At 38.4% G+C, this 23,534-nt stretch overlaps 1 protein-coding gene across 1 annotated transcript; it reads left to right on the top strand.

Moving 5' to 3' along the window:
- ctdsp2 (CTD (carboxy-terminal domain, RNA polymerase II, polypeptide A) small phosphatase 2) lies at window positions 1–23,243 on the top strand. Its single transcript, XM_033969046.2, has 7 exons — window positions 1–605; window positions 8,980–9,152; window positions 13,623–13,724; window positions 14,886–14,942; window positions 16,357–16,449; window positions 17,705–17,890; window positions 18,848–23,243. Exons 1-7 carry the CDS (start codon window positions 548–550, stop codon window positions 18,971–18,973), a joined length of 795 nt encoding a protein of 264 aa, XP_033824937.1. The 5' UTR covers window positions 1–547; the 3' UTR covers window positions 18,974–23,243.
- Window positions 23,244–23,534: the final 291 nt, after the last annotated feature.

The following is a 23,534-nucleotide window of genomic DNA, read 5'->3' as shown; positions in this document are numbered from 1 at the left end:
GCGTGTGTTTCGGTAAAACGTTTGTGGATGTCGGTAAGTGCTTCCACGATCGATTACCGCGGAGTTTTACCGTGCGTTTTGGCCGTATTGGTGATGTTGTTTATGTGTAGTAAAGGGGGGCTTGAAACCGCCGCCCCCTTGCCCCATTTCGACGGTTGTTTTCGTTCTCGCCTGGATACTCCATGTTGTTGCTGCGAAAGTGAGGAGTTTGGGAGCGAAGACGCGGTGAAAACGGGGGTCCACGGCCAAAAAAAACCCGCGATAGAGGCGGTAAACCGGCCGCACGGAGCTGACAGAGCCCCCCGAAGCCTTCCATACACCTAAAAGTGCCTTGCGTTATAAAAAATATCGGATTTGTTAAGAAAAAGAAGCAGGGACGCGCGACAAGAGGACCGAGGCGAGGCTGCTGCTGCTACTGCTGCTGCTGTGCATATGACAAGTTGGTGAATATTGAGTTAAAATCGTACCACTAAAAGCCAATGAGGGATGCCCATCCGATCCCGAGGTCACGATTTGAGGATTTTATTACGGGCTCCGTGGTTTGCAGATGGAAAGTGTCATCACCCAAGTGCAGAAAGAAGACGTGCAAGTATCAAGTAAAACAGGTGAGCTCCAATCTGCGTTTTTGTCTATTTAATCACTCAAAATTCCCATAAATTTCACCAGATTTGTGCGCTTTTGTGATTAAAATCCCCGTAAAACACGAATAACTCGCAAATGTCCCACCAATTTCACTAATTTTGTGCGTTTTTGTGATTAAAATCCCCTTAAAACGTGAATAACTCGCAAATTTCCCACAAATTTCACCAATTTTGTGCGTTTTTGTGATTCAAATCCACGTAACACACGAATAACTCTTAGTACATCCATTTGACAGTTTGCTTGTGCGCGCATTGCCTTGTTTTGGCATTTTAAAAACTGACCCGCCGCTGTACCCCCATTACACGGCCCCATGTTGCGAAATACCAAGCTAAAAATAATAGATAAACATTGCAAAAATAAACATTACACCAACAGAACTTGTATAAAACATTTCCCGCCATTTTAATCTTGCACCAAACCTATTTTTGTTCCCGTTTTCCTTGTAATTCTACGCGTAATTCTTTCCCTCCTCCTGTTTGACGAATGTAAATGAACGCAATGCAAAGTTATTACACAACGCGCGCACAGGCATAACCTTACGTTGTTTTTCCACGTTTATTTGATTAATATTAAACTGTTAATTACATCTAATTGCTTTCCAAACAAGCCTATGCGTTTTATAGTCCGTTGGAACTGCACAATTCCTCCTATTATCACGAATAGAGCGTAGAAATCCCCCATAAGCACGAATGTACAGCAAGACTTCCAACATTTTTCACGTTTTAACGATGAAATTAGGTTTGTAACGCCTAAAATAACATTAATAATGCTTTATATAGTTGTTTAGTGTGCAGATATGTTATTACACAATTGCTATAGCTTTTGGTTCAGTAAATAAGTCTAGTAAATCCAGGTGCTGTGGTATTGACAGCGGAATGCGCCTCACGCCCCTTTACGCACACGCCCATCGGAGCTGCCTCTGCTGTTTTTGAATAATTTCCTTGTTTTGAACGCTACCCTAGCTGCATTCTGTACATTTATTAATAATGCATGCTTATGTTTCCAGATTATAAGGTTTACATAGTTTATTACTGAGGAGGCGACTATAGCCCAGTTTGATCCAAAGGTTGGTGGTTTGAATCCCACTCTCTACATAAACATCATTGATAGAGTTGACCCACACGTTGGCGGTGCGATTCCAGCTCCCACAGATGAATGCTGTTGTTGTGTCCTTGGGGAAGACACTTGACCCACCTCACCCCCAGTGTCTGTGTACACTGGTGTGTGAATGTGTGCGTGAATGGGTGAGTGGTTTCTTGATGTAAAGAGCTTTGAGGTGGTAGAAAAGAGCTGTATGAAAATCTGACCATTTACCTGAATGATCAGCAAAATATTGAATTGTGATTTTGGTTAGATTTGCAATTTCTGTTTTAATAATGGGATTCTATTCAAAGTTGACATTTTAAACGTCTCAGGAAGCATCGTTATTAAAAGATAAAACTGAAATCTGAATTGCTAAACTAATACAGGTTTCCCATGCATTTCAGAACCTGTTTGTACAGCTCTAAACCGCAGAGTTCTCAGGTTTTTAGAGAGTGAGACCTGATATTTTGCTGTTTACACAGGATTGCAGTCTTTTGGCCAATTGTGTTCAGTCAAATTACTATTTTAATTTGATTGTAATTGATCTGACAGCCCTGATATATTGCTGTGTATATGTATCTATGTATATATTGATATGGTTTAATTCTACAAAATTTTTTTCCAATAATGCTTTGGTTGGTTCAACAGGTTTTTAAGAATATAAAAATCATTACTATTTATACTGGTGGTCTAATGGACATCACATAGACCTCTCCAAACATGTTCTGAAATACATGGGATTCTTTTATTACTTTAGCAGTTCAGATTTCAGTTTTCTTTCAAATGTTAATGCTGCTGGACAGGTTTAAAATATGTACTTGGATTTGAAAACATAAATGGAAAAATATTCACAGTTTCAAATGCAATATGTGTCTGAAAATGAGCAGTTACATATATTTTTTACAAATCAATCAAGATTCTGCTCTAACAATAAACAGAAGTGTGTAGAGCTTGTGAACACTTATGTAACAGTGACAGGTTCTGTATATTTTGTCCACTGAGTGAACAAGGTTTGTTTAACACACACAAATATTCGTTAGAGCAGTAAATGCATCCCGCAATAACCTGTATATTACAAAGCAAACTACAGAAACTTTACAGAAGTTTAAATCTAAAATGGTACAAGATCTGCTCTTGTTTTCAGCCACTACTTCTGACAGAAATCAGGATAAAAAAAAAGCACCAGATGGAGTTATATAGAGATTATAATTCCAATCCAATGCCATACACCATTTTGAGAAAAACAAGTATTGGGATTAGATTTGCGATATATGTTTAAAATTTAGGATTCCTTTCAAAATGCACATTTAAAACCCGTTTAGAAGAATTTACAGAGAAGGCTAAAATCTGAACTGCTAAACTAATCCAAGAATCCCATGCATTTCATAACATGTTTGTAGAGGTCTAAACTACAGGGTTAGCAGCTTTTACACAGGATACGACACAGGGAGGGCATCTGATACACAGGGACAGTTCATAACATGTTTGTAGAGGTCTAAACTACAGGAACAATGACATTCTATTACCTAAATAATTACAGCTTTTGCTATTTGATAACTGCCAATTTAAACTGTAACTTTGATTCAGCTTTGTTATATCAGGCATCCTTAATAGTGTTGTCAAAAGTATCGCATATCTAACCGATACTAAAACTAGTATCAAAACTAAAATATTCACATTCACACAACAGAAATGAGCCTTTCCTTAATATCTTTAGAATGATCTTAAGATGAAGCAGAACAAGTATAAGACACACAGACTAGTATACACCCATGGACCACTATGGAACCTACTGGACACTGAGGGATTACAGATATAAAACCATATGGGAATAGAAAAGAAAGTATGAACATTTAATGTGGCAAATGACATTCTATTGTCTAAATGAAGAGAGTTTTTTTATTATCATCGTGACATCGGAATCAATATTGAGTATCGAGTCTATTCCTTAGTATTGAAATAGTACTGAGTTTAAAATTTTGTTGTTAAAAATGCCTAAAAATCTTACATTTCCAGTGACTTTTGGGTTGAACGGTTCTTGTTTGTTGCGAGCCTGGTTTGGGTGGGTGATTTACTGCACAGAGCCACTGTTTTGACATCTATAAATATTTCTTACTACAAGTTTCCACATGTAACACAGCGATGCAGAACCGGTGTTTCCCATTGGGCTCAGGGAGACTCAAGTGCCACAAATAGCTCTCTTTATTTGAATAGTAAAATCTCATACTGTTTGTAGAGTATAAATGCTGCTTATTATGTATATCAAATCTTTAAAGGGACAGAGTGTAACTTTCTGTAGGCGGCATGTCACCTGCATGATTCCATGGATATGGAAAGTTAAAACCAAACTCCGGAATATTCTCCATGGAGATAGTTTTATACCATATGGTAAATGGTCAAATTTTTATAAGGTGCTTTTCCACCTCAAAGAGCTTTACGTCAAGGAACCATTCACACACACATTCATACACTAGTGTACACAGACACTGGGGGCAAGGTGGGTTAAATGTCTTGCCCAAGAACACAGCAACAGTATCCATTTCTCGGAGCTGGAATCGCATCACCAACCTGTGGGTCCACTGTGACCAGTCAACCAATAACGTTTATCAAGAGTGGAATTCGAACCCCCAACCTTTCGAATCAGTGGACAAACACTCTACAAACTGAGTTACTGTCACCCACCATTCTGTGGAATATTATTAGCCAAAGAAACATTTCCATGGAAATAAGTAGAATGAGGCCGTCCTCCAGGTCATATAACAGTCAGGTTTGTGGAGATGCAAGCCCGCACACAGTAAGGAGTTTTCATGCAACCAAGATGGAAAAACAAAAAACAAAACATGCTTTTATTTTGGTCAATATTTTTTTATAAAGTTGCATACCGTGGCTTTAAGTAAACCCCTTTAGACCAGTATAGTTACTTTAAAAGTTTTACAAAGTGTGATTTTGTGCATGCAGTCCAGGTTGTTTTTAGATTCTAAGGAAAGATTGTGTAACCAGTTTACTAGCCACTAGGGGGACATAACAAAAATTGTGCCAATATCCAAAATCTCATAACTTTCACAGTTAATCTAATGGTAAGTTCTGGGTCTAAAATGCTTTTTAGCACTACAGCAAACCAATGCAAAGAGGACTACAAAGACCATGATCCTTTGCTCAATTTTAATGCCACATCATGGACATTTCAAGACAGGAATCTGATCTGTTAAACTAATCCAAGAATTCCATGTTTGTAGGGGTCTAATCTACAAGGTTTGCAGCTTTTACACCGAATAAGACCCCATGGAGACACAGGGAGGGCATCTGACACACACAGGGAGGCTTGGTTCACTGCAGGAGGCTTTAAATTGCCTAACTAATTACAGCCTTTATGATTTGCTAATTGCTCCATTCTTATTGTGATTTCAGTGTAATTCATGTTTTGGCTTAAGCAGTGCATTCTACAGTCTGAAAATAACTACTATATATTTGAGACATTACCACCAGGGCTGTTCAAAATTGGACAAAACAAAAAAAAGGTAATTATTTAAAGGAACACTATGTCACTTTTATGGTGGACGGTCTGTCACTTGCTTGTCTCCATGGAGAGGTTATTGTTTTGGCATGTCCTACCATATGGTATTACCCGCACCTATCTTGGATTTATTTATTTGCAGGCGTCATTATTCCAAAGAGCAGGACTGTCTCTCCACAGATGAGATTTGTAACTGGATTCCTCACCTGCTTGTCTCCATGGAGATAGATTAGTTTAATGTTATACTGTAGAACATTCCAGACTAAGTAATAACATCTCCATCTCCAAGACAAGAAGGTGGAGTAGGCATAATGCATCTTTAAAACAATTGTTTATGTCCTGTCAAAATTGAACTTTTTTTTGTCAACATAGAGCTGTATTCAAGAGAACATTTGTGAATATGACTAAAATAGCAGATTATTATTTTTATAGAGCTGCAGTCTACAAAATAAATTCTCATTGGACTAAAGACATGCAGCTGATCGATTGGTCAACTAAAAAGGAGGAGTAGCAAAAGCTCTCAAAACTATTACCTGATCCAAACTGCACTCACAAGACTGCACCTGCAGGGGGAGTTCACACAAAACTACTATTTATGCAGAAAAAATTACTGGGAACAATGTATTTATATAAACATGGTTTAAACTTGTGAATCATGAGTTTAATCTGCCTTTTTACAGTTAAATACCAAATCTTTAGCTGACTCACTCACCCACGTCTCCTTTCTACTGTTGTCCCATATAAATCCTAATAATATAAATAGAATGATTAGACTAATACAAGTTTTGGTTTCACTAAGACGCCATTGACCAAATGACTAAAGGCTTACAGCTCTAAGTCTTCTCACTGTATATGGCTTGGCCCGTCTGTCATTATATAGATGTAACCACTTGTTTTGCCCTGATAATTCTTTGTTTCCAAATCTCCACAGAGCATCACATAAACAAACACGTTTTTTTAATCTTAGAAGTTCTTTAAAAATTACACAACTTGTGGTAGTTTTGGTTTGAATCCCGCTCTCAACATAAACAACATTGGCTGAGCAGTCATATCCACTGACCCACAGGTTGGCGGTGCTATTCCAACTCCCACAGATGAAGGACACGTTGTGTCCTTGGGCAAGACGCTTAACCCATCTCACCCCCAGTGTCTGTGTACTCTGGTGTATGAATGTGCGTGTGAACGGGTGAATGGTTCCTTGTTATAAAGTGCTTGTTTAAAGGTGGAAAAGTGCTATATAAAAATGTGCCCATGTACCATACTCTGAAAATATCATACTGTCCTATCCCTAGATAGAAGTTTACTACGATTAGATTTGTGATTTCTGTTTTAATGAATGGATTCTGTTCAAAGTTCACATTTCAAACCCATCCAGAAGAAAAATTGTATTAGTATTGTCTTTATATAAATACATAGTGCATACATTCCTATTACTTGTTTCTGTATAAATAGTTATTTTGTTTTCCATGAAGTTCCCCTGCAGGTGTAATCTTTTGAGTGCAGTTTGGGTCAGACACATAGAGGTACATCATAGTTTTAAAAGCTTTAGCCACGCCCGTTTTTAGTCGACCAATAGATCGGTGGCACATGTCTTTAGTCCAACAAGAATTTCCTTAGTCGAACTCATCACATTTCAGAACAGGTTTGTACAGAACTTAACTACAGGGCTGACAGTGTTTATGCAGAATAAGACTGGATAGGCCCACTTTTGCTGTTTGTGGAGGAGATAATGGTGCTTCAAATGCTGCAGTCTTTGCGATTTGCTAATTGTGTTCATTCATATTTCGATTGTGATGAATTTGCATCCTTGTCTAAAGTGCGTGTATGTGTTTCTGGTTTGTCTCTGCAGAAATGGCTGTTACATGTTACATAACCTCAGAGGGCGGGAAATCACTGAGCCTCATAAGAAACAACTACAGCAGAAAAACAGCTTGAGGATTTAAACTCAAACTTAAAATAAAACAACCACCGAAACATAATTATGATTTAAATGTTATTGGCAAATTACAATGGTGCATTCTCCTGCTGTATTTATTCACAACACAACATCTGGAAGGGCATCTGGCACATCACAACATCTGTAGATTAACTAACTAGAGACCTTTGACCTACCCCCATCTCAGTCTAACACTACAGGGAATATAGGAGGATTGGAGGGCATCTGACTCACAGGGATGTAGGAGAACAAGAGAGCATCTGACACATCTCAACATAGAGAGAGAGAGAGGGACGGAAGGGCATCTGACACAAAAGAATGTCTGTTTGTTTTTATCTGACAGCTCTTGGCTTCAGTGAGGCTTTAAACTCGTTCTTTTACATTCTTCACATTCTTCAAATATAAAAGCATTAGAATAATAAAGCCTTGTGTTATGTTACTTCAGATGAGTGTTGTCACAATACTAAAATGTAAACTATTTCCGCACTCAGGAAATGGCTTTACACTCCACTCAAAACTCAAAATAATAGTAGTATCTTTAATGTTAACATGTAGTTTTCTTGTTCGCACATATATAAATAGACAGTTAACCTGCTTTTACGGGTTTTGCTATTGTGTCTGTAAATCAATATGTCAACATTAATAAGGAGGAGACATCTTTAACCAAGGACACTCCTGCTAGCTTTCACAACAGGTTTGATTGACAGCTAAGCGCTGGGAAGGCGGGAAGGGCCGTTACCTCCAACAGCCCCACTCCACATTGGCTCTTTGGTTGCTATGATACTCACGGTTGGAATTCCAAATCCATGGAACTCCACTCCAAATCGGCCCTTATAACTGCTTTAGCCTCGATGAGCTTCATTTGACTGGAGTCGAATGCTGTGGGTGATGTCACACTCACTCAATGCACTTCTTTATACAGTCTATGAGTTCTCATTTTGATGAAAGGCCCTGTACCTGATTTGTTTCCATGTATTTGAGCAAAAGGTGTCTTGCCTTTAGTACAGATATATTGCATAAGCAGCTCTTGAGGTCAAAACAAGTCCGCTGTGTGCTGTCTGCAAATTGAATTATGCTAAAAACAATTGCTTAATGGCTTATGTATTATAGATGTTAGTTAGCTGCGTATCGAATGCAATCAATTTGAGCACTTAAAATGATCGAAATGAATCTAGGGAAAGTGAATGATGATGTCACTAAGTAGAACAGAGCATTTCAAGGAAGAGAAAGACAGACTAAATATGCAAAGTTGCTCACGCGTGTGAATGAAAACAAACACAACTCAGAAAAACGTTTTAAAGTGAACGTACTATTCAGTGTGGAGTTTTAAGAGCTTTTAGCCATTTCATAATCATTTTCCTCTTCTCATTTACCCTCTCAAAGTTGGAGTGGTTCATGCATGTTTGAGTCATCTTTACTCCTGTATTCACAACGTCAATTCTCTGAAAATCCTGTTTTCCGATACCCCTCATATACACGCCCACTGCTCTGTAGTTACCCTGTGCTCTGAGTTCGGCAAATACCATGGGGTCAGCGGGAATCAGCTCTGCAGTTTTTGATCTGTGTTGTGATTTTAGACATGAAAAAAAACGATGATCCACATGTCTCAGAGATTATAACTATATAGTAGACAGAAGCACAATATGTCTTCAGTGGAAACATTACAACATGGCTAAGAACTCAAAAAGTCACCTTAAAAAAACAAAATAGGAACATTCTCGTTGTCATACACTTGCGCTGTAGTCTTTGCGGGTTGGCTCCTTAAACATGCCTAACATATCTGATATGCCTCTGTCTCTGTCAGCCCCAGGGCGGGTGAGCAGGACCAGTCTCAAGGAGCCACGCAGCTGTAACCTGTGGAGGGCGCTGTTCTGCTGCCTGCGCGCTCAGGATGGGCCCAAAGCCACGCCCCTTCCTCCTCCTCCTTCACTACAACCGCTACTGCAAGAGCCGCACGACAACGGCACAATCGTCAAGGTAATTATCATTTTATCTGTGTTTTGTTTTTGTCTTTGTTATTGAGCTGTGGTTTTAGTAAATTAACCATTCATAGACACTCCATAGACTTTTCCAAAAACCCAAATATTATAAAGTTTAAGATGTGACGGAGGCTAGCCATCTATGTACTAACTAATGTCCCTGCTGTGGTTTGCCTGGGCTCCAGAATACACACTACTTTTAGTTTCGATCGGCGCGATTGACGGGTGCATTAGCCAATCGGGTACAAGCATGGTCTGTCCGCATCAAAACAAATATGGCTGTTTACAAGGAAAAAAGAATGGAGAAAGTTATCACAGGAGACTGAAAAACATTGTTAAGTTTGACTCTGTTTAACTGTACTCTAACTTTATCTAAGGTGAGAAAATGTGATTTTATTCAAATTGACAGGTAACCAAAGAGCTCCTTCATTTCATGTGTGTCCTCTGATTAGACGATCATGTTTGGTTCTGGTACAGAGAGATGTCAGTTTGGATTTGCCAGGCTACACGGGGGTAGATGTCAGTCCAAAAATATTTAAATCTTAAAACTGTGCTAAACGTTAATTATTTTAGAATTATACTGTCCACCACCTGCCTGTCTTTATAGAGATGCTATAGCTTTACATGGAATACTCCACAGTATGGCATTAAATTACACCTGTCTTCATGGAGATAAGTGGGTGACGCCTGGATAAGGCCATGTTACAGGTCATATCTGTGGAAAGGTGACCCAACTGACTGAGTTCATGTAATCATCTGTAATTGAATAAACATAAGCTATATGTCGAATGCTATACTATGGAACATTCCAGGCAAAACAATAATATCTCAAAGCAAATGGCAAATCCCCACCCCAAAAGTTACACAGTGATCCTTTTAAGCGTTTCAGTTTTAGCACTGTAAGAAAAAGTAAGCATGTTACCATAACGATATTACAATTAGGGTTGTCAAAAGTATCGATACTAATCAATACTAAAACTTAACTCCTTTGAGCTGGTAAAAAAAAATCACATAACTGTATAAACTTTGACCTCTGCTGAACAGTTTCATCTTGAGACACTTTGAACGGCCCTTTTAGAACATAATTTGTGTTTTATCTCGTGTTTGTTTAAGTGTTCACTTCCTTATTGGCGTAGCACAAATAAACCTGCGGAATAATAAAGGACTTTTGCTTCAAAGAATGCTCCAAAAGACACACCTGCTCTTTAGCGCTCCTGTCTCCATAGCAACCAACTTTGAATATGAGTTTAAAGCTGTGCTATGGGACATTTCTAGAGCTGGGTCTGCCACCTGGTTGTCTTCTCTCCAGTGTAACCAAGTTATACTTAAGTTGCACATCTTTTATGAATCTCAACACAGGTGAAGGCAGAAGACCAGTTAGAGATGTTATTGCATTCCCTGGAATGTTCCACAGTATAGCATTAAACTGAAGTGCCTTGCATATTTTCATATTTTCTTACTTTAAGTGTAGTCGCCTCTGATGTGTAACAGCCTGGTGGTGTCATCCGCTTGTGTCCATGGAGACATTCAAAACCATACTCTGTAACATTACAGGCCAAGCAATAACATCTCCATGGAAATGAGCAATTGGCAGACCATTCTTCAGAAAAAATACATTACAATTTTAAGTTTCTTGAATTCAGAATTTTAATAGTTTGACTAATTTATACAGGGCCACACCTTTACTTGCAAGTTTGAACATCCTAATTTTTCATTATTATTCACCTACAAGCATGCTAACAACGCACTTCCTTACTCTACCAGTCAAAAGTATGGACACACCATCTCATTCAATGTTGTTTTTTTTTGTCTTTATTTTTACAACTTTCTTTTTTATACACAACTGAAGACAATAACTATATGAAGTAAGATGTGTGGAATTATGTTGCAAAAAAAGTCAACCAAACTTGTGTCCAAACTTTTGACAGATGGTGTAATTAAAAAGCATTTTATTGTCCGATAATCAGCAAATGCATTGTTAGCATGCTAGTAGATGTTAGCAGCAGCAAATCTCCGCTCTGGTAGTCTTCTTCTGTATGCATATAAAATGTAGAAAGTAGTAAAAACATTGAGAGGGTGTGTCCAAACTTTTAACTGGTACACTATATCGGTACTTTTACTCAAATACATGAGGAAAAATCAGGTACCTGCCCTGTAAGAAAATTACTTTTAAAACAATATAATGTGATGTATGTTGAGACAAACTTAAATATATTTATTTTTAGTGTCTTTAGGGACTTTAGGGACTTTCCAATCTCTATCAATTTGTAATATATTGCTTAGCTGTTTAAAAGTTTCTTTATTGTGAAGCAGGTTTTCTACTGAAATGCGACAGGATTCTTGAGAGGAGGCAGTCGGATCATGTTCCTCGTGTTTATAAAAAGATTTCTGAGGCTTACATCATCCATACACCGCTTCATCAGTTATGTAATATATAAACAGAATGTATGAAGGGAACAGGGGCAGAGCTAAACCAAAGCCGACTGTTTGTGATGTTGTGTGGACGAGGCTAACAGTTTGGTAATCATGATGATAAAATGTCATAGTAACTGATCGATTGATTGATAAATTCATTAATGTCATAGGGCTGAGTTGTAAAGCAGAAGAAAACCACATTTCCTCATTCTCAGAAATAAATATGGCTTACAGTCTTAAAACTACATTGTGTGACCTTTTTAGGCAAAAAAAATACAAAAAAACAAAACATGTTTATGCACTGAAAAATATGTGTCCTTACTGTGAACCTGCTTGCATCTCCACAAATCCGACTCTTACTTGCTCAAGGCCAAGTAATCTTCAACTGTATGGCATAAAATGTATCTCTCTTCATAGAGAATATTCCGAAGTATAGTTTTAACTTTCTATTTCCACAGAATTGTGCTTATGACATGCCACCTCTAGAAAGTTACGTATTGTAGCTTTCAATTTATGAACATAAACAATACAGACCTTTAATCATTGCTATTCAACACAAAAAAGTTAAATTTCTTCCTCCAAAGTCTCCCGTCTGCTCCAAACCGCATGTTTTTACAGACAGAGGCCTGGCTGTGGACCTCTGTATTAAAAGACTCAAACTGATCACTGACCGTTAGGAATGACTGAAACTCGATCTCCATTAAAATGTCATTCTGTTTCTGTTTCTGTGCGTGTTGGCTGCACTGAAACGGAGCAAAGGATCATGGTCTATGTAGTTCCCTCTCTCCTTTATGTAACAAAGCCATGCACATTAGAACCAGAAGCTTGTGTTTCAATTCTAGTGAAGGTTTAAAATATATTGCAGACATCGTTACATAAAGATGTATTCCCTAATGTTAAACCTGTTATATAAGACACCACACACAGCACAGTTTATACAGTTTATCCATGTGATGCTAATTTGCCCTGTTAAGAGATTAAACCATGTTATAAAGTTCCTCTTCATAGACTTACTCGAGTATTTGTGAGTAATCCTGCATTTTCGATCCCTACTCCTGCACTGGACCCATTCTGTTCATTTCAAAACCTTCACTGTAAATGTGATGTAGGTCCTGGGTTCGATTCCCGGGGGGCACAGGGTCTTTCTGCATGGAGTTTGCATGCTCTCCCTGTTTTCCTCTGGTTCCCTCCTTCTGGCTAAAGTTGTTTTAAATGTGCTATAGAAATTAACTTGAACTTGTTAAAATACAGATTACGTTAATGGGTTTTAGTATCTGATAGAAATGATGAGGTTGAGCATTTGTGAATTTACCTTTTGGATATTTTATGGTGAAGTACAGTGTGATCAATAGGGAAAAACCCATGTGGGAGAATGACATCATCACATTCTACAGTCTGAAAAACACTAATGTCCTTTTTTGGTGCTTAACTGGCGCAGTCACATTGTTAACAAGCAAATTTTGGCGTTTTAGCTTTAGCTTGAGAATAATTATGAATACTGTAGGAGGCTATTTAGGATTAGATACAGGAATACTGGTCCTTGCAGTCTACTCCAGCCTCACCCCAGACCCTTTCCCCTGTGGTTGGAACAAGAATTCAGCTATTGTTTTTATATAAGTACATTCTAGGGTCGCCAAAAGTATCGAAAAGAAGATAATAATCGATAATAAAACTTGTATTGAAACTAGATACTCGTTTAAGCAGGTATCAATGCTAAAAAAGTCCCATTCACAGGACCTTTCCTGAATCTTGAGCTGTATCAGAACAAGTATAAGACACATAGACTAGTATACACCCATGGACCACTATGAACCTACTGGACACCGAGGGATTACACAGATATAAGACACATGGGAATAGAAAAGAAAGTACTACCATTTAATGTTTAAAATCACATTCTATTGTCTAAAGAAAGAGTGATTTTATTGTCATCGTGGTATCAGAATTGGTGTTGAGTATCGAGTCTGTTCTTTAGTATTGAAATCCAGTTTAAATGTTACTATCGTGACACTATTACTTTATAATTTGGTTTAAATGTGTTGTTGTCTTCCAGGAGCCTGAGCCGAGTCTTCTGCCCGAGGTGAAGGCCCAGGATCAGGGAAAGATCTGTGTGGTGATCGACCTGGACGAGACCCTGGTGCACAGCTCATTCAAGGTAAAAGTCTGAACTAAACAATATCACAAAAACACAATGTAAAAGGGATAGGTTTTAATTTCTAAACCGGGACTAAACCAGAGCTAGGCCAGGACTGAACTAGGACTAAACCAGGACTAAACCAGAGCTAGGCCAGTACTACACCAGTACTACACCAGTACTACACCAGTACTACACCAGTACTACACCAGGACTAAACCAGGACTAAACCAGGACTAAACCAGGACTAAACCAGGACTAAACCAGGACTAAACCAGGACTAAACCAGGACTAAACCAGGACTAAACCAGGACTCGCGCCCAGGAATAAAATAATAATAAAAGAACAGGATGGGAGGACATCACAGGGAGACAGGAGGAGGATGGAAGGGCATCTGACACACAGGGATACAGGAGGATGTGAATAGCTTACACACATGTGATGAAAAGTGCAGTAGTTATGTAGTGCATTGAGGAGCAGTGGCTGTTATGTAACCTGCTCTCTCTCCCCCTCCCTCTCTCCCACTCCTCCGCCCCTCTCTCTCATCTCATCTCATGTTCTCTCATTTTTTCTTCTTTTTCTCCTCCCTTCTGTCTATCTCTCCTTCTTCTCTCCTCTTTTCTATTGCAACCCACCCTCCTCTCTTTCTTTCTACCGTTCTCTCTGCTCTTTTACCCTGTCGCTCCTCTTATCCCACTTTCTTTCTCTCCTCCCTCTGTGTCTTTCTTATTTTTGCTCTCCCTCTCTCCCCTCTGTCTCCCTACCTTTCTCTCCCCTCTCTCACCATCTCTCCCTCTTCTTTTTTCATTTAACACTCGTCTAATCCTTCTTTCTCTCTCCCTTCCTCCATTTCTTTTTCTTCTCTTACATCTCTCCCCTTCTCACTCCCCGTTTCCCCTCTCCCTCCCTATCTCTTTTTTCCCCTCTTCTCTCTCTCTCTCACTCTATCTTTTTTCTCTCTCCTCCCTCCTCTCTCTCTCCCACCTTTCTTCCCTCTTGCTCTCCCTCCCTCTTTCTCTCTCTTATTTTCTTATGTTCTATTTCCTCTCTCTCCCACCTTCTTTCTCTCTCCTTGTATTTTCTGTCTCCTCTTGCTATTTCCTCCCCCTCCCTCTCTCAACCTCTCCCTCCCTCCTTTTCACTTCCTATCCCTCTCTCCCTCCTTTTCTCTCTCTCTTTCAGCCTGTCAGTAATGCAGACTTTATCGTGCCAGTGGAGATCGAGGGCACCACTCACCAGGTAAGCTACTGTCAAATTTGACTTTTATTAAATATAGATTTTATTTTTTTTATTTTTATATAGAAAATGTAATCATCTATATTCTTGTATTTATTTGTCTGGTATTCTTGTAGGTAAAGTGTTCTTGTGGGTAAAGTGTTCTTGTGGGTAAAGGGGTGTGTCCCTGCTGTTGCTCGGATCTGAAAATGGAGGGAGGGGTCCTTTTCTCGTAAACAGGATTTTCAATTCATACGTGGTGCAGGGAGACCTCTGCTGGCCACTGGGGGAATAACTACTATTTATTTCATAATTTTTGTTTTGATATTCTATTTTTATTCAACACTGTATTTTTTATGCGTGCCTTTACTTGATCATATTTTATTATCCTCGTTGCTTTATGCAGAAAAATAAAATTGAAAAAAAAGAAATAATAATAATAATAAAAAGAAAATATTAATTACTTCACAATATGACATTAAACATCTGTCTTAGCCAATTTTTTGTTTATTTATTGACAAAAGGGGAAAAAAAAGCTGTGAGCAGTGTCGCCTCTCCGCAGATCTGACATGTTGCTTGCCCTGGTGACGATACCTGCTCTAGGGGTGGGACGAGACAAAATTTACAGTTCAGTTCACAAATTTTTTTTTTTTTTCTGGAATATTATTGCTCACATATATCTTTGCTGTTTGGATTTATGTCTTCTCAAGAGGTGTAACTCAATTTGAACTCGCACGATCTTATGGCATGAGATTTTATCAAACTCCCCTTAGTCTCTTGTATTAATGGGAAACACTGTGTTTCTCTGAGCCTGAGTAAGTTGATCGTTGACTCTTCTGCAGAGGGATGCTGATGGAGCGTGGCCTTGTTCAAGTAATCCAGGATAGGCTGTTTAATCTCACGGCCTATTCTCGATTACTTGATGCAGGATGCGCTCACGGACAACGACTCAAAGGGAACAATGAACTGTGTGTGTGTAGTATGTAATGATATATGTTTGTGTCTCTTCTTTTAGACTTGCACAATTAATTATATTTAAATCAGCATTAGAATTGTTATTGGTAAAACTTATATTTGGTTTGAACATTTTTACATCGTATCCGGGGACAAAATTTTGTCTAGTTTATGGAATTTGACATCAAAATCTTACTCATGGTTCCTTTTTAAATAGGTTGTGTTGCATTGTTATCTTCTCAGGTAGTGGGCAGGGGTCTATTCATGGGTTTCCGCTTCGTGTTTAAAGACAGCATTTTGAGGACCTCGCCATTCAAAACAAATCATATTTTTGTTTTAAATTGTTACCAGAAAAATCAGCATTTAGACAGTTAAACAGCAAATACTTCCATAGAATTCTTGGACCTGTCCTCCAGCTCAATGTTAAAAATGATAACTAGAGTAATTCTCCTACAGTAAACTATAACCGTGTGCTTGTGTTTAGGTGTACGTGATGAAACGTCCCTACGTGGATGAGTTCCTGAGGAGGATGGGCGAGCTGTTTGAATGTGTGCTGTTCACTGCCAGTCTGGCCAAGGTACCTCCCGATCTGATACTCAAAACCAGATACACAAATAGAACTGGTTTATTTAGCTGCAAAGTCTTTGGTCTTTTTAAATCACGATCCCTCCTCTCCTCCTCCCTCCATCTGTGATAGCAGCTGTAGAATTACCTTTATAGACACTCTACTCACTTAAAGATCCCATATTATCCATTTTATGTTTTTCTCTTCATAATAATGGCAAGAGCCACGAAATTACTGTTTAGCACTACATTTAAAGACTTCTGTCATTATAAAGCAGTACTTATTTACCAGCATGTTAGAAGTCTAAGCCCTCAGATCAGGGCTGCCAGGTTTCAGCAGCCCAACCCACACAAGAGCATATGAAAAACTGCCCAAAACCCACAGAACATATGCACAGCTGTATTTCCCATGTATTTATGAAAGTAACACTCCTCCGGTGATGCAGCCCCGCCCTCTCCCCTCTCTCGCACAAACAGAAGCTCTACAGAGCGCTCACGGCTTTGGATATGGAGATATGGAATTTATCACAAAAGTTCAGGACTGTCATTAGTATAATTCTAAAATCAATACGTTTTACATGGAAAATGGCCCTGGGCAAACCCACGGACAACATTTTTCACCTGCGGTAATTCTTAAAAAGCCGCCCAATTCCACAGGAAAACTGCATACCTGGCAACCCTGTGTCAAATGATCACAGCAAGTACAGTGGAGATCGTTGAACACAGAAGAATCTAATTTCGAATGTGAGTTTGGGTAATTTTGACCTTGTCAAAGAGTGGTTACGGTTATGGTGCCGTTAAAGAGAACCAGAACAGTACAGAAAAAAGTTAAGATACTAATTACTTTGGAAAGGTACTACTGTTACCAATCAAATAGTATTTAGTCTAATGTATAATTATGAACATAAAAAAGTATTGTTAACCTCTACTATTTATTTTAAAAATACCCAACTTTGTGAGAGCTGGATAAGTAAAATTTTTTGTTTTAGCAGAATATGGGATCATTAACAAAACACATGAACCAGGTTTAACTTTAAACTCAGTTTTTGAGATAATTTCAGTTAAACTAGCTTCAACTCAACTTTGGTTTAAAACTGAGATTAAAGTTTATCCTGTGGTACAGCCCAGCCAGTAAAGATTTTAGGTTTGTTTATGGAAAAATAGGATGTTTTAGACCAGCCCTGATCCTTTCCTCCACCTCCCTCTATCTTCCTTCCCTCCCTCTCTCCCTCTTTCCCTCTTTTTTTCTTTCTTTCTCTCTCTCTCAGTACGCAGACCCAGTGACCGACCGTCTGGACCAGTGTGGGGTGTTCCGGGCGCGTCTCTTCAGGGAGTCCTGTGTTTTTCATCAGGGTTGTTATGTCAAAGACCTGAGCCGTTTGGGCCGAGACCTGAACAAGACCCTAATCCTGGATAACTCCCCGGCCTCCTACATCTTCCACCCCCACAATGCTGTACGTACCTATACTCCAGTTTGAGATGACAAATGTTGGTTATAAAGTCCAGTATATTTCAAAGAGGGGGTATTATGTAAAATATGATGCTTTCTACCATGTTTTAATGTTTTTCCCTCATCACAAAAATGCCTGAAGAGGTTTGAGTATTTTAGCATTCTCTCTCGGCCCAATGCTAAGATTCTGTCTAATACTCCGCCCACAAGCCTACGTCACCTTTGCTTCCACCCAAAAATTCTCCATAAATATACAAAACTGTATGCCACAACTTCACAAACCTGATGTGATGTGCAGTAGTTTCATTTGTGGGATGCACGCTGGTTGTGTTGAGTTGGTGCTCTGAAGGGTGAGTGACTTAGCATGGAGAGCACCATTGTTTTTGACAAATATAACATTTTCAAAACAATAAAGGGTAACATGGTGATCTAAGTATATTATGTGTTAGCAATTAATACCCCATAGAAGTGAAATACCCTCGCTTTAATGTGAATAAATGACAGAAATGAAAAATGTTGACCCTCATTGGTTTGGGATTGGTGTCACAAAGTTTTTGAGTTGTCCAACCAGGAACTTCGTAACTGATTTCTAGCTTTGTTTTTGTTCCTTAATCATCAAACAAGAGACAGTTCCCTTTCAGAAGTGAATGTTTAACCACAAACTGTATCAAATATGTAAATAAAGTAGTAATAAGGATTAGCAGGATTACCAGTGTGTATATCTCACTAACTGTTGGTCACGCTAGCTCAGCCTAGCTTCTTACCTCAACCTAACTCGGACACTTTGTCACAGTTATAACCATAGATCCATGTTTATGACCTTGTTAGCTTTAAACAACTGCGATCTCTTTTTTATGTGAGTGCGTGTTCACCCACACAAAAAAAGAGTAAATTGTAACCATAACAATCTGTGATGTCACCTGAACACAACCTATTTGACCTTTGCCCTGTGTACTCTCAGGTCCCAGTGCTGTCGTGGTTCGATGACCTGGAGGATGCAGAGCTGCTAAACCTTCTGCCCGTCTTTGAGGAGCTGAGTCGGGCCGAGGACGTGTACTCGTGTTTGGACCAGCTCCGTGGACACTAGCCCCAAAACTCCCCAACTGGACCTTTTAAAACTTCACTCTACAAAAACTACGGCTAACAGCACTAACAGCACCGCTCCAGTGGGTTCAACAAGAGTCTCACACCCGAGCACAAAACTCAAAGCAAGAATAGGTTGCGTTCATCATGGATAAATTGCCAACAATTTTATATGGAGTGTACGGGGCGTTATATTGATACTTTACAGTAACATCACGCTGGGGGTGCTTTACAAATATGTCTACGGTTTGTTGATCTGATCATTTATGGTTGGAGATAAGGTCCTCGAATATGCTGTCGTGTAACTTAATCTTTCTCAAATGCCAAATTCAGCGTGTAGGACTGAATAAGTTGTCCACTATTTGAGGATATTGTGAAAAGTTACTCATTATTTCACTTTTGTTTATTTATACTGACTAGTTTGTGTTTCATGTGAATAGGCCAAGTAGTTACAGAGGTATTAACCATAAACCAGGTTAACACATCTGTATTTTGGCAGTTAAATATAAACTACCATCAAATTCTGACCTGTCTTCCATCTTACTTTTAAACTACTTTACATGAACGCAACCTATTGAATAAGGCTTAAGAAATGGACATTCTTTTGGTTAAACTTGAGATATACAACCACTGTTTGAAAGCACAAAGCTGTTGCTAACGTTAGCCGAAAGCGCTTACAGTGGTTAGCAGTTAGCGGTTAGCAATTGGCACAACGCTATCAGAGTTAGCAGGAACGTTTGGTGGTTTTTTGCCAAAGCAGAGGCCTTCCTGTGCTGACTTGACTTTTCCATGTTGTGTTTTTTATCGTTATTGTGCCTTTAAGGAACAATACCATCAGCCTTTTTAAAACTTTTCATCAAATTTTATACATTTTAAGTCCGTTCTTTTTATAGGTTCTTCTTTTATAATGAAATCTATTTTTAAACAGTGAATGTGGCTCTTTCTATGCAACCCAGCGCTACGATTTATGAACAGTACCTCGAAATCAGTCAGAACCTTGGACTGTATTTTTTATAGTCTATGGTCAGAACCAGTGGTAATTTTGGCAACAGAAATCCTTTTACCCAAATACTTTTTAGCGATAAGATTTAGTTCGTTTTGTGTCGTTATAATCAAATTAAATCTTAACACTTAGTCAATCATGGACCATCTACCACAGTTAAAATTTAATAAACTTTAGCTTCGTAGTTTTTGAATTAGCTCAGTGAATTTATTGTGCTAAAACGTGCCTGTAAATATCTTGTTTGAAGTTGAAGTATCGCACAAAACCATTTATACATTTAACTTAAAGAGGGGGCACTACACTTTTATCACATACATTTTCAAACACATAACATATTTACATCACCGTGTTACTTTTAATTGTTTTGAAAATGCTATATTCACAAACAAGTATTAACATGCTTAATAAGTTGCACTTTCATTTTTGATGCTCTGTCTCTTCTCTCGTTGCTCTTCGCACTTAGTCTCTCCCCATTCAGAGCACTATCACGACATAATCAGTGTGCTTCCCACTAATGAAACTACTGCACATCGCATCAGGTTTGTGAAGTTGTAGTGTATTGTTTTGTATATTTATGAAAAATGGTCGTGTGGGAGCATGGATGATGTACTGTTGTGGGCGGAGCCATGTACAGGATTGTACTGCTAACTAAGAAGGATTCGAATAAGATCCCGAGAGTGATTGCTAGATTACTCAAAAATCTATGGAGGCATTTAAAACCTCTTCAATGAGGGATAAGGAAACAACGTTATAACAAAAAATTGCTTTTGCATAATGCCCCCTCTTTAAGAGAAATTACTCAATATTCCGCATTTTGCATTATTTTTTCCAAACACCAACTGTAATATAATTTTTATTTTTTTTTATAAAACTCTCACCTCTTCTTTGACCTTGTACCTATATAGGCTGGTAATGGGTTTCATTGATTGAAATGTATCAGTTGTCAAAATTCCCACTGGTCAAGCATTAGCCTTATTATTGATGTGTAAATGGTGGTAAAGTGTATTTTAGGCACTGGCTGTACACAGGTTTTCTACAGTGCTAAAGTAATACTGATATTTGGTTGTGTTAAAATACATGTGCATATTTCTTTTATGGACTATGTATTGAAAGAAGACACTGGAAGATCTGAATGCTGGCACATAGGAAGCCCATGATCACAGATGGTTTCAGACAAACTTTTGTGTTTTATTTCAAACACGTGTTTTTATTCACTGCAAAAACAGAAATGTCTTCATTAGTTTTAAGATTTGAATTCAGAATTGATAGATTTCAGTAGTTTCAACTTTAATTTAATGAAATTATAAGCTCTTTACAATTGTTTAAATGTATTAAAGGCGCTGAACCTGATTTTTATTGTGAAAATCAGAAACTAGTTCTTTTTAAACGGTTTGCAGTGCTCCAAAGTTATTCCTCTCACTTTACTCATTTAGAGCATCCTAATTACTCACCGAGATGAGTTTATAAGCACTTTTCACAACTTTCAGAGGCCAGAGTGGAGTATTGTTTTCACAGTAAAAGTTAAAGACAACTAGCATGCTAATGTACTTCCTCATTCTCAGATGAGAATATGTTACTTTGGGGTTGGTGGACAATGATCTAACCACTAATTTGAGTGTAGTTGTTTCATTTAAATGATGAATTCAAATCCTTGTACCTCTTGTAGACACCTCTGTTGTTGCAGTGTGTTCAGTGCTAAACAGACCGGTGCCTTGATTATTGGACAGAGTTTTGGCCTTTTGAGATTTTAGGCCTAAACTTAAGTGTCATGCTGTGCGTGAAACACTGTCTAAGCAGAGCCACACGGGGGCGCTGCGGAGCTACACTTGAAACTATCAAAGTGATGATTTTGAGATGTATTACTGTTTTTATATTTATTGGATGAGTTTGTCTCGCCCAATACTTTTTTAATGCATTTTGTATTGTGATCATTCAGCCTGTATTTAGGCTCGCCTTGTTTAAGTAGATTTGTGCCTAAAGTGTCCTCTTCCCTTTCATCTGTGCAGTGGTGGAAAGAAGCAAAGTACTAAAGTAAAAGTACAGTACTGTTTTTAATTTATTAGGTATCTGTACTTTACTACAAGTCAAGTTTGCAGCAGAAAATGGGGTTGTCAGAAGTATCAAAAATGAGATGTTTATTGACAAAAACTATAAACTGGAAAGTATTGATAGGCTACTGGGGAAAAAATACAGTACCAGAACAAAATTTGACATTTCTTGAGCATCCATCCATTTCTTCCTCTTATCAGGGGGCGGGTCGCAGGGGCAGCAGTCTAAGCGGCGACTCCCAGACTTCCCTCACCCCAGACTCTTCCTCCAGTTCTTCCGGTAGGACCCCTGGCCAGCTGCATTTCTTGAATAATTTTAGAGTAATCTCGATTCGATTTGACCCACATTACAAAATACTACCATGAAAATAATAATGTATTGTGACTATGGAAATCATTATTAAAGATTGAGCCTATTTTTTGGTCAAAATCAAGTTTGAAATGGTAGTATTGTGACACTAGTGGAAACTATACTTTTTACTTCACTACATCTAAGAGCAAGTATCTGTACTGTGTCTACTCCACTACATTTTTTACTGCCTGAAATTGCTAAGGAGTACTTCTTAACATGTTAAAGAATCTGCAGAATTCTTTATCCAGACCACTACAGTATCGCTTTAACGCCTCACAAAATGTATGTTAAACACTTTTTACTCCAAAAGTACATTTTTAAACAGGTACTTCTACTACTTTTACTTAACGGCACTCTGTAACCTTTCTGATTGAGGGTCCGCCATTGTTCTGTCTCCATGGAGATGTTACTGCTTTGCCTGGAATGTTCCGCAGTATGGGAGTAAAACGTGTCCGTCTTCCCTTTATTCAAGTGTTTTCATTGCTGTGACTGGTGTTGCCTCTCCAGAGATCTGATCTGTAACATGGCCTGAGTGCATCACCAGCTTGTCTACATGTGTTGATGAGTTTAATGCCATACTGCGTAACATTCCAGGCGAAACTATAAGTACTTGTTCCACCACTGCGTTGTTGTGACATGCAGTTTTCTCGTGCATGTCCCTCTCTCCACTGGTCTCTTTGTGTTGGCACAGTTTTGCATGTTAAAGATGAAAGTACAAATGTTGTGAGGAATGACCAAATACTCGGCAGCCACAATGTAAAGTCTATCTGAATCCAGCTCATTTCTATCTGATCGAACCAAATGAAAAAAAGAAAAAAGATGTTACTCAAAAATGTTTTTCAAAAATAAAAAATAAGATCTTAAATTTTAACCTGTTTTTTTGTTTTGATTATTTATTTTAAAAAAGAAGCACAGGAAAAGTTACATGGCGCATCTTTAAAAGTCAAAATATAGACTACTTTAAAATTAAAATGAAATAAAGTTGATAAAAAAAGACAATAAAATGATTAGGTATAACGATGACTTTGGATATGAATAGATGCATTACTGTTCACATACTTTACATAACACATTTATCCACAGTCGTGTGTTTCTCGGCTTCGGGCGGCCATTTTACGTGCAGCGGGGACATTCAAAGGGCGCATCCCATTTCTTAGCATCT

Source organism: Periophthalmus magnuspinnatus, chromosome 7 (genome assembly GCF_009829125.3).
Source record: "Periophthalmus magnuspinnatus isolate fPerMag1 chromosome 7, fPerMag1.2.pri, whole genome shotgun sequence".
NCBI classification, from domain to species: Eukaryota; Metazoa; Chordata; class Actinopteri; order Gobiiformes; family Gobiidae; genus Periophthalmus; species Periophthalmus magnuspinnatus.
This window is presented reverse-complemented; position numbering and strand designations above follow the sequence as displayed.

What these genes read in the sequence shown, in the direction of transcription:
- ctdsp2 (XM_033969046.2), top strand. Translation starts at nt 548, where the DNA reads ATGGAAAGTGTCATCACCCAAGTGCAGAAAGAAGACGTGCAAGTATCA. An exon ending in ACAACGGCACAATCGTCAAG is followed by an intron (nt 9,153 to 13,622) that starts GTAATTATCATT and finishes GTTGTCTTCCAG; the next exon opens with GAGCCTGAGCCGAGTCTTCT. An exon ending in TGGTGCACAGCTCATTCAAG is followed by an intron (nt 13,725 to 14,885) that starts GTAAAAGTCTGA and finishes TCTCTCTTTCAG; the next exon opens with CCTGTCAGTAATGCAGACTT.